The sequence below is a fragment of the Helicoverpa armigera genome, chromosome 19, assembly GCF_030705265.1.
Source record: "Helicoverpa armigera isolate CAAS_96S chromosome 19, ASM3070526v1, whole genome shotgun sequence".
Lineage (NCBI taxonomy): Eukaryota > Metazoa > Arthropoda > Insecta > Lepidoptera > Noctuidae > Helicoverpa > Helicoverpa armigera.
In genome coordinates, this window is record NC_087138.1 from 7803371 (window position 1) to 7815906 (window position 12536).

At 34.9% G+C, this 12536-nt stretch overlaps 1 protein-coding gene across 2 annotated transcripts in view; it reads right to left on the bottom strand.

Annotated features, from left to right (window-relative positions):
• The window catches only part of LOC110374133 (uncharacterized), a 36807-nt gene that overhangs the window by 16409 nt on the left and 7862 nt on the right, over window positions 1–12536 (bottom strand). The window contains exons 1-2 of one of the 2 annotated variants that reach the window (XM_049841256.2): window positions 8840–9332; window positions 4287–4330 (exon numbers count right to left, since the gene is read on the bottom strand). In XM_049841256.2, the coding sequence (XP_049697213.2) occupies window positions 4287–4330; window positions 8840–8880 (85 nt within the window). In that variant the 5' untranslated portion in view covers window positions 8881–9332. Of the gene's footprint in view, window positions 1–4286; window positions 4331–8839; window positions 9333–12536 lie in introns of those variants that run through there. The other variant, XM_049841257.2, reaches the window with a different exon arrangement.

Below are 12536 nucleotides of genomic sequence, written 5' to 3' on the forward strand. Positions count from 1 at the left end.
ATCTATTGTTTAGTCTGTAGACGAACATGTGTTACACATTTATGTATTTATATCCGCTACAGTTTTAGTTAATTTTCGATGCTAATCAACGTAATTTTGTATGTAAATTTTGTTATTTGTTTTAGCGGAAGTTTGTAAGCCCAATTATCTAGCCAAACAGGCAAACGAAGAGGAAAATCACATAGATAAATTAAAGATTTATCTATGTGATTTTCCTCTTCAATAACTTGTTGTGTGGGTCCTACTGTTTCAAAATTTACACGAAGTCTTATGTTTTGATAAATAATGAAAATACCTCTTATGCGTTGTTTGGTGTCAGTAATTACGACACTTTTTAATTCATTTGTGTTTAGAAGACATAAATATTTTAATGAATCATTAAAAGTGTAATTAAAATCGGCTACTATTTCCTCGTACAGGTAGGTATTTCTTATGTAATATTTATAGTAGGCGAAAACACATTAAATCCTGCAGCAGTAGCATAAGAACGTATTCAAAATTTTTGCACCCACCCGCCGCCCCAAATCCGTCCCTGTAGTAATATTAATAGTAGGCACACAATAGTACTAATTTAGTTTAACCTTACGTTGGACACTGCACGAGTTGAATGCACTGCAGGCGCCTTTGATTCGTTCATCCACCTTTATACGAAGAGATGATTACTCATCGATTCTATATATCGATATAGTCACATCTTATCGATAGATCACAGCATTACTCAGATCTGTTGTAGTATATAAAGGTCGTGTGAGTGATTTTTTGTAGTTTTTTGAAGTTGCTTTTGCCTTAAATGAGGTTGTTTGTATTTGGGCTTGCCATGTTGGAGAATGTTTTTTTTTATTATGGGCATAATGTAGGCTGGTTTGTTTTTGTTTATAGTAGTGTTTCATTGAGATTTGAATTTGGAATTGCGAATTAGTTCCTCGGGCGTTCAAAAAGGGTTGGCGGACCGTAACAGCCTAGCCTTTTCATTTTTCGGGTGAAAAAATATTGCTTTTGCGTGACAGCAAACAATTGACAACTGTAGGTACAAAAATGACTAACCGAGCGACAGATTTTTGCCTCTCAGTTTTGCTACGCGCGCAAAAACGGGACGTAAAATCTGCCATTAAGAAAACGCTCTGTAAAAATACGTAACAATAACCCGTCTTATGTCAGTAAACACCATAGTTCTACTGCGTCGTTACACTGGCAGATTTAAAAATAAAATCCACATGAATGGGTGGTCAGGCGCCGACCAGCTAAGATCTGGTGACCTTCTATCATAACATCATCCCAGTTGGACTCACGTGGCTGCTAGCACGTGTTTACGTATTGTATTTTATTATTCACTCGTTTTAAATGAGTTTATTTTGTACGCAATAGTTCTGGATTGTGGAAATGGATCTATTTAGCCAAATGGCAAAAACCATAGTGCACTCCTATGCTACAGATCAGCCAGACAAGACTCCAGTTGTGTTCCAAAAGAAGGGTCAAAAATTTAATATGTGATATCTTCTTATCTAATGAGCAGCAGGTTTAATCATCTAACAAGCAAAGTGGCAAAGACTTTTCTCAATTCCGCCTCCCGGACTCTGACGTGGTATTGTAGCAACGTCTATGACTGGGCATGGGCTTGTAACACCTCCAACTTCTAGACCCCGAGCCATTATATGATATTTTCAAAAATGCACACATCGAGACATAAAAAGTGATCAAAAATGTTTAAATTAAACAGTACCTACTGTCCGCCAAAACACAAACCATAAAATATTATATTATCGAATTGTGAATTCAGCTATAAAGATAGAGAAATGCCTGTCTAGCATTGTTTTTGAATGAATAGGTAATATCGAGTGTGTGATATTAATGCTGCATTTTGTTTTTAAACTAGGTCATTTTTGTGTGATTGTACAGATACTTATGTTGAATAGAATTAATGTTCTTTGATTGTACATGTTACTGATTTATTTATTTAAATTATGTGTATTATCTATGCTAACTATGAACTTTAATGTGATTCCATAGTTGACATTACATAATGATTTGATGACGAATGATGTTAAAATATTTTTAACCTTGTTTAAAAAACAGTGCCCTGGAGTGTTCTGTCGAATTTATATTAACCTCAACCTATTGTTTGATGCAGAGGATAAATAAATATGGAATCTATTGTCTGTCTAAAAATAACACTGATAAATTATTCCATGAGCACTATTATTATTTACTTTGACAAACAAACTTTAACTGTAGGGCCCAGGTGGCACCATTTAACTATAACGATTACTAAACCATAACCAGCCGCATACTTGCCACCCATTGGTCAAATCGGCGATGTGACAACTGAAACTTGTCCAGTTGTCGGTAGTAAGTCAACAGCTTACAGTTTTTTCTTTTTGTTTTACATAAAAATTGCGAGAAAAATGCCGTAATGCAAAAATGTGTTTTCGTCTGCAATGTCATTGACCTTTTGCATTAAAATGTTCGTCAAACATCGTGTTATGTACTTGTATTGCGATGAATGTTTGCCGAATATTAATGAGGGTTTGCCTTGTGAGTGCCAGTGTATTATTGAATTTGGTTAAAAGCTGTTTTTTCTGCCTTTAAAAATTAGAAGTTAATCCACCAGCATGTAGGGATTTTAATCTAGCAAATACTCAATACTTTCTCGAATTTAGACCTGGTGATAATCCTGAGGCTCTTTTCAAGGGCTCGCCAATATATCATAGTGCCTGAGAAAGGAGGTAACCTGCTTTTTACCAGGTAGTGGAAAGTAGTTCTTTCTGGAAATGGGAACCCACGGGAAACAGTCAATTTTTGTTTAATTGATAGATGTTGCGGAGAACAGTTAGTTTTAATTAAGTTTATATCAAGAGCTGAACAAACAGTCCTTGGATTAAAAAATATGCACCGATACACCATATTCTCATCACAAAAAATACAATACTACAGGATGCTATACCATGACTCATATAAGGAATGCATATAATTATAGTCTGTGGTATGTCCCATAGCCTGGACGTTGAAAGAGGCCCGTAATGACAGGTTATTGTCTATGGCAAGACAAATACCATAGGCAACTAGTTGGATATAGGTATGTGCAGTCATTTCCGAATTCCTATCGTTCAGATGACTAAGCTTCCGAAATTCATTGAATTGCAGCTTGCATTTCTGGGAAATTGATTAGCTTTGTTTCCGTAGTTTGAACAAACGGTACATAAGGTATATGCTTACTACTTACATAGGTGTTGTAGTTTTTAATGTCTGCTACATTATTATTGTCCAATACATTATATTGAATGAGTACTAAAAATGCTTTTCAGACCGACGCAATATATTTTTTAAAGAAAATTCTAACTAAGAAAATAAATGATTGTTTTTTTTTTGTAACTATGACCTTGATTAACTATACCTGAACTATGAGGATAACCAAAACAAAACCAGCCGTGACATTGGCGATTTGACAGCTGAAGATGGTTCGGTTATCGTTATAGGTAAATGGTACAGCTACTTTTTGTGTATGCAGCTCGCACGTAATTATAAAGTAGGCGAATTGATTACTTCCAAAATGTGTAAATTCAAGCGAATTGTCTACTAACCCAATGTTATGACGTAATTATCGTCACAAAAACCAAAATTGAGTTTATTCTACATCTGTAACATGACGACTGGGCTGTCATTAGTGTCATCGGGCCCACGACTTCAAATGTTCGGCCCGGTCTAAAATAAAGACGGATTCCACTCGCCTGCCAAATATTGTGTTTGTTTACTTTATTTTGTTCTAAAGTTTAGTTAACTGCCACGATAATTATCTCTAGTTTTTTATTTAACCTACTTCGAGGAATTAATAGAATGGCGTTAAAGTGCTATAGTAATTGATGTTGACATAGAATTTTAGCGATTTTTATTTTGCTTTGATTGATTTTCTGTCTAGTTGTGGGAGGTTACTTTTTAAAGAGTACAAATATTTTTAATCTTGACCCCGTAGGCGTTAACAGAGTCATTTGCGCAGAAATTAAAAATATAAACCTTAACAAAACGTTTCTTTGTGACGTCACACTTTCGGTATTCAAATCCGTTATTCTGGCGTGCATTATTTATTTGAAATGGCCTTTCTGAGTCTGCTTTTGCGCACCTTAACGTGTAGTAGGGTCCAAGTACACCGATAATATAAACGCTCGTTTACTTATAACAGCTGTCTTCTTCGAAAACTGAACGTGGAAACTGATAAACAGTCGTTTTAAGTAAACTGACGTTTATGTTTTCGGTGAACTTCGGCTTAATAAAGTACTTAAATAAAATATTACCTCCAACTGGATCGGTTTCATCCACGTGGATCATTTCTGATGATCTGCAACAAAACAAAGAGACTTTCAGTATTCATTGAATAAATAATGAAATGTTTCATGGAAATTGCTGCGCTGAAAACTGGCGCGGAATTATTAATATGCACAAATTAAGGATGTTGCTCGAGCAAATAATTTTGTTATTAATCATTCAATGAGCAATTCAGTAATTAAATATGGCACCGTTAGTCGTATTTTCGCGCCAAGTACATCGCTGCTTGTTCTTAAAAAAAAACATATGATGGCCATGAACTTTTGAAAGAGTCTGCATGTATTTTTACTTAAGGAGTTTTTATTATTTTTAAACTGCCAGTACCGAGAGATTTGTTCTTAGCTCAGTTATTCCGGCTTAGTGCCAAATAGATCTAAACGCGTATCGAACGTTCAGCTGTAGTATGCCAATTTTTAAGCCCGTATTTTTGTTTGGAAATTAGTAAATATTGGAAGATGTTTACAATTACTAATTATCTAACTGTTGCTTTAAATATTTTGAAACTAGTTCTATAGTTTCCACTGAAAATGACACAATTGTCTTTATGACATAGAAATGTGTAAATCAGTTTTCATATCTCTTGTAAGTAGTTTTCCAAGATTTTCTTAATGACCAGCTAACAAGAATAATAATAAAAGACCCATTCTGAATTATTTCGCGCGTAATCGTAAAACGAAAGTTGAAATTAGAACTCACTTAAAGAAAATATAATTTTAAAAAATGGAGCCTACAAATCTGGGTAATGTCAAAATTCGCATATTTAAATAAAGAACGTTTGACGTTCCGTTCTACGCAACACAATTTGTCTATTTCGTGTCGTGGAACTCGTGGAACAGATGACTACATTCTGCAGTCCAGCCGTGCACTCGGATTTGGGTCGTCTATTTACGAACTAACATTTGTGGCCCATTATTACATCGTGTCGATCGCAGACACAAAATATATTTCATATTTTAAATCACGCTTGGCATTTGAAAAGGTTTTATTTGCTTTTGTCATTGACACCGTTGGATATTGAGATAAAGTGAGAGAGAAAATTTAGAGATGCTTGAAGTATGGTTACATGAAGTCCGATTTACAAAATTGAAGCGGTAATTTGTTTTCTTTTTGGTTTATGTTACGTATAAAAAGACACCATCCCTGGAGGAAAATCATTCGAACCCTGCAGTTATATTGTACCTCTACTTAAGATGTCACTTTAGGGAGATATTCCATTGGAATACAGGGCTTTGCTTTCAAAAGTCCTGGTTAAGAAGTATATGTAAGTGGTTATGAAGGTGCATGTAAGTTTCTAAGTACATGAATTTTACGGAAAATCGGAGGGCAGCCATGCCACCTCGATAACAATAGCTTTAAAAAAAATACGTTTATATTCAGCCAGTTAGCGCATCGTAAACAGATCATTGGAGCTCAAAAAACATTAAAAAAGAAAAACCAAACATTATTTTTAAATGGAGCAAGGTTGGTGTAACGAGTGATCGCTGGTATTCCGACCTACTTACGACGAAGAAGTATTAATTAAAATCATCGGCTGACTTCTACGTTAAATCTTGCTTGATTAAATGAACTGAAAATCAAAATTAATGAGTGTCTTGCCAATTCTGAAAGGAATTATTAGCAAAATAAGAGTATTTTTGGAAAATAGACTTTTATGAGAATCTTTAGAAATATTTCACAAATGGTTGGCAAAACCTTACTTTTATGTGGACACAAAGAATGCTATTTTTTGTCGCTTTTTTCGATACATTTTTTTTAAATATGTATGTATTTAGTATTTACAGAACCAATTCGTTTTATATTTAACTATCTATGTAGTAAGTATATCTATATGACGCTTCTACAGGAAGCTTAAGTCACGGGATGTGACGTGGCTACTTCTTATTCCTATGAGGAGTCTGCTCTTGGAACCAACTCATTGTTTTTATCATTTTATACTTTTATTGCAGACGGTGAATCAGAGTCAAGCACTAGGTAGGTACTTCTAATAATTAAATGGCTTTAATCAAGCCTATCTATGATTTAGACACTTATTCGTCATTTCGTTTAGACTTTTGTGAATTTTTTATGCAAAATCACCAAATGACCCCTCTCTCTGTGGGTGTATAGCGTGAGGGAGTGTCAGACTTTGACTGGCTAGAATCTACCATGTTCCTTTCGGATTCCTTAATTTACCAGGGCCGCGGTAACTCTTTCGAACAATCCCGCAGCCCCGGCAGGGTATTTGATGGTGATTTTGGGACTATGTTTTGTCACTTCATCTGTGTCAACTTTCGTAAGGCAGTATTGAAATATTACGATGAAAATGACTTCGATAACTAGTATGAATGGTACCTTCGTAGTAATTTGCTTTAAATCTAGATTGAAATTCCTATGGTAATTCACATAGCATACTGAACATGACTTCCCCACATTTCCCAAATACATACCATTAAACTTTTTAAAACTAAACCCAATTCAAAGATATTCGACAAACGTAAACATTTTATTTTTCATGCTTTACGAATGTAAATCTTACTGTGAAGACTTTAAGGTTAAATTCAGGTTGTAAGTAGACGTTGCCTAATTTCAACGTGACGAAAGGAGGCCGATGCTCAGATAAGGTTTTGCACACTTCGCTTGATTTATGCCTGCCTGCAGTTTATTTTAAATAATCAGGTTAATTTGTTTTAAAATGCTTTGCCTAACACGTACACCCGTCAGCTGAATACTTTTCTAGACGTAGATTAGAGTGATAAAGTAAAATCGGCTATCACTTACATAGTTTCTACTGTGAATTATTCTTTGATATCTCCAATAACAATTTCAAGGTGCGATTACAACTCTTTTCTTAAGCGTTTGGTCTAGTGCATTCATTATTGTTCCATGCAGTAAAATTGACTCTATGGTATGTTTCAGTAAAATCTTAATCTCATTTTGACAACATACGTCAGATTTCCGGAAAACGACTCTTTCCTTTCTAAATTGATAGTTAACAGTTGTTTTAAGAAAACTGACGATTATCTTGTCGGTGCACTTGGCCCAAAGGCCCTCAGTTTATTAGCATTTACAAAAAATCTGTATCATTTCTTATATTAATATATTAAAGTCTGCTTATTCTACAGTTAACTTGTTAATTAGGGTGTAATTACTTGAACCGTTTTACCGTCAATAGTGTGGCAAACTTCCATTTCTGTCCTAGAACTGATTGCAGTATTATTACCGGATATTAACTGCACCTAATAGAGATATTGCATTTTAGTTTTTACACATTATGTTATACGAGTAGATTGATTGGACCTTATTTGGGCATTTGTGTTTTATTTTCCCGCTAAACTCCGTCAAAAGGTTTTGATCAGATATTGGAAATTTTCATAATATACTGGTGCTCGAGTTGCATCCATATAGTGGCTAAAAAGCCTGTGGCCTCATTGAGCAAGCGTGGCTGGTGATTAACGTTCAATCCTTCTCCGTGTGAGAGGAGACCTGTGCCCAGCAGTGTGACGATAAATGATGATGATGATGAAGCCTAATGTACCTATTTAGGAAAAGGCTAGGCAGATGATATTGTTAAAAGTGAAGGTGTAAGCGTCAGCAGTCTAGCAATAATCTATAGCTTAATTAGGCATAATATAAGTATAAAAAATCATTGTCGATATCAATAAAACTGTATATAAATAGATTTTATCGAAGTATTAGTTAATTCAGTTACGCCCAAAATGAATCATGATTCGATTTCTTTAATTCGCTTATCTTTTTAGATAATTGATAAAAAGTACCTATATTGTTTTGTAAATGAGACACAAATTATCCTTAATATCTAAAAGAAAATAATAATAATATGCATCATGTATTTCCCAACTTATGTAGGTAAGTATATTTACTTACCAAAATGACAATCGTTTTTATTTGCGTATAACTGAAAACTCAGGTTTTACAATAAAGGATTATCTTGCCATGCGAATAAAAGCCTTTATATTTTAGCAATAAGGGTTATTTTCGTATGCGGAGTTTGGACAAGATGGTGTGACTTTGAGCTGGTCACAAAATGATGTTGCACAGAAAACACAGCTTTCGCGATCCAAGGTGAAATTCTTTTGTTTTGTATTATACAACCAGTAAGTATGTAGGTTTAATCGTGTGGTAATTTAGTATTTTATGCACAATACTTAATTAAAAAGCATTAAAGAGGATTTAATTAATTAATGCGTGACTATTTTGTCGCGCGTATAGGTACGCTCGCGTTGAGACACACGCGTAAAAAACGACCGGAAAATCCACCAATGTGAAAGTGCTATTTAAATAGCTTATAATATTATTGGCCTGCCCCACGGCTTCCACGGGGTACCTAAGTAATTTGTAAATATGTATATCTTCCTCTAGATATCGGATCTCTAGATAACCGCATAGAAATCCGTGCAACAGTTTTCGAGTTGCCTGCAAACAGACTGCCAGACGCGACGGAAAAACTTTTTTGTTATGTATAAATCTGACCTTTACAATATAGCGACAAACATAAAATTACCTAAAAGCTGTATGTACTTACATCTGTCGTTTAGTTTTCCTGAAACTTGATAATGGACTCATTTTCAGTAAATCCGTTCAATGTATTCAACACCACCAAAATAGTATAAAAGCATCCTCATTGGTCGGCTTAAATTCCATTCGGATAAAAAGAAACGTAAACTGTAATTGAGAACGCACTACCGATCACTAAATTGACTTCCATGAATTATTTAAAATTGGAACACTATATTTTTAAAATAACTTTTTAAATCTCGTATCAGGCTTTTCGCCTAAATGGATTCTCATTTACCATAAGAAGAGAAAATCATCAGAGTATCATCGAATGAACTATTATTAAACTCTCAGTTCAATTTAATTCTGTGATCTGTCTGTTATTAAGGCTTTTTCCAGTTTAATTCGGTAATTCCATTTATGCATAAAATCGTTGATTGTCCACTGTTGTAGCGCCTTATTTTTTCATTCAGTTAATTATTGCTACTGAACATACGCGTTTATACTTTTGTAAACGGAACTCTTTAGCAAAATTAATTAAAAAAAAAACACAACACGTCACTAAAATTCCCGCCAACCGGAAATCCAAACGTCAAAGTTTGTATTTTTCAAACCACAGACCACACGAGTTTTTTTTTTTTTCAATTTGATATGCACGAGTCATTTGATCAAGGAAGTGGGTACACTAACTGATTTGATTGAAGATTGTCTTGTGAGATATAATATGTCGGTGATCAATTGGCATCATACATGGAATGCGTTTCGTAGCAATCGACGCCATTATAAATATGGAGAAGTGGCCAATTGTCGACCACGAGACATAGGGTAGACTGGGTACAGTTGTGCCAATTTTCGTTTGATCACCAATAATTTTGATATTTGACTAATTAGCTCGCAGAAAAGGAACTTGTATCGCAATTTGTACATTTGTGTACGTAAAAACACTAATATATTGTTCCTTAATACAATGTATTACTCATAAGATCAATTTAAAAAAAAATGGGAAAGTGTCACAACCGGCCACATACCAAGGGCGGTTGTGACATGCATAAACATATATCAAAATGGTCTATAATATCTTTTATTGTAGAAATGTTTAATATAATAAGCTTACAAACATAGTTTTAACAATCAACAATACAACATTTTCTCTGTTAAAACTTGTAGCTGTAGAAAGGCTTGTAGCTCGAGCTACACGTACGAAATCCCTTGTTTCACTTCTTCATCCGCATCATTATATTTTTTGATATCACACTGCGCTCTTTTGGCCTTCCGCAAACGTATTCTGGGCATCTAAAAGCAAAAAATAATAATATGTGATTTTTTTTATCTAAGATATTCGTCACAACCGTACCCAAAAAAATAATCACAACCGTACCCAACGCAGCATTTTGAAAACAAAAAATCGCTATGATTTTGTCAAATACTTTACGTAAAAAGAAATCACTTCTAATTAAATATGAATGTTCAACTTTTAAAGAAAAAAATAACAGGATAATCTATCTGTATAAAAATAACAGTAATTAGGAAAAGAAATCGAACAAAAATACTTACTTTTGATGGTTGAAAAGCAATGTGGGCTCCTGCTTACGTCAACGTCGTGCGCCGACTAACGCAATACTGGGGAACGTATTTAGGCTTGTAAGCCACGTCTTTCTCCCCTACACCACTCCCCCCTATTACGTATAGTTTCGTTACAATCGCGACTGTCACTACCGTACCCTGGCACAACCGTACCCAGTTTACCCTACATTTATATTTTGAGCTACTTAGGCATGTAGAGACTGCTTTGTTGTGCTTTTTAAGATCAAGGGCCATTAATAATTGTAATTGTCTGCAATTAATTAGAGGGTAAATAGAGCTGTCAAATGTTATATTACGCAAACTATTGTGATTTATATGGTGAATTAAAGGAGATGGCCAAATTTTCATAGAAAAAAAACCCAGAATCGACAGCAACGAAATGGGTACCAATGGGTTCATTATTATTGACTTTTGATGGTGCCAAAAAATCCAGCCTGAAATCCATGGGGTATAGGAGCTATATCATATTTTCACAAAAATAAATTATGTTGAATTTATGTTGATTTATAAGATTATTTACATCAAGGCACATAAAAAACAATGTACACTAACATTATACAAGCCAATGGTAATATCCCCATAGTTACAGAGTTTGCCTGGAGATTAAAAGGTCTTGTATTTAACCACTCCAGATACGATTAAGCACCGACCTTACCTACTTGGAGAGGTTTCGTAGTTACATGCAACCTTCATGCCTGTAGCACACCTCCGCTGCGAAACCCAAAGAGCGAAACCGCCATAGTTTCGCTGTGAGTTGTGAGTTGTTGGGCGGAGAAATAATAGCGAAATTCCCTGCTCTAACGTACAAAACTGACTATGACGTTGTCTCTTTCTAACATGATTTCGCTCATTTGCTTAGGCGCCGTCTACATCTCCGCCCGTTGTCCGCCAGTTGTCCGCCAGGGCGGAGATGTAGACGGCGCCTAAGCAAATGAGCGAAATCATGTTAGAAAGAGACAACGTCATAGTCAGTTTTGTACGTTAGAGCAGGGAATTTCGCTATTGTTTCGCCGCCCAACAACTCACAACTCACAGCGAAACTATGGCGGTTTCGCCCTTTGGGTTTCGCAGCGGAGGTGTGCTACAGGCATCACAACTGGCTATGAAATGTTTTTGGAGAAATTGTCTTTGAAAATCGCGCCATGTGACATTGTCAAATATAACAAATGACTTGGCAATGCAAAACGGTCCAATCACGAGTCTGCATTCAACTTCTAACGAACATCAAATAGCAAAGGAAACTTTTTTGTGATCTAAAATCTTGATCGAAAAAACGTTATAAAAAGAGAACCCCATGGTTTTTAGATGATTTGAAATACTTTTTAAAATCCACAAATTATACTGAATCCAATCATACATATGAAGTTCCTGTCGATTCTGGGTGTTTTTTTGGCCATCTCCTTTAATGTTTTATTTTTGGCAACCGTGTGAATTAATGGCTTTACGGGCACGAGAAATACCTAAATAGTTTTTCATTAACAAAACAATAAAATACACTCATTAAAACAGCTCTAGAATTTTTTTTTCAACAACGATTTCAATGTTTTTGAGGCCCTCAATTTTTAATCTGCTGTCTAGCCATAATAAAATCCATTTTATGGCAAAAAACAGCTATGAGTTTAGGAATATTTGGCACAAATGTGACGAAGCCTACTGCCAACTGTGCCGTTTACCCAGCCTGTCACGACTGCCATGTTCATAGTTTACTATTGTTTTAACTTAACTACGTCCGTATTGCATTATGCATTCGTATACTGGGTATTGATTATATTATTATATTTCATGCGACAGCTGCACTAATAATGATTTGATATCTGTTTTAATATGTCTTGGAATTTTATTATTTTTTATGCTTATATCATTTTTAATACATACTTTTATTTAATTTACTCGACGTTAAAAAAGTTGTTTTCTTCAGTAGGTACAAATCTGTGTAGCAATCTGAAACGCACTCTGGTATACTATATCTCGTACAGAATTAAACGACAAAAAAGTTTCTATATAAAAAGAAAATAATTACCAAAAAGGTTTGCACACAACAAACAAAAAGTGACATTTAGTTCGAAAATTAAATTTCAAACGGGTGAGGAGCCCGCCATTTCGTGGCGGCACACCGATAGGAGAATGCTGCGGGTTCGTCG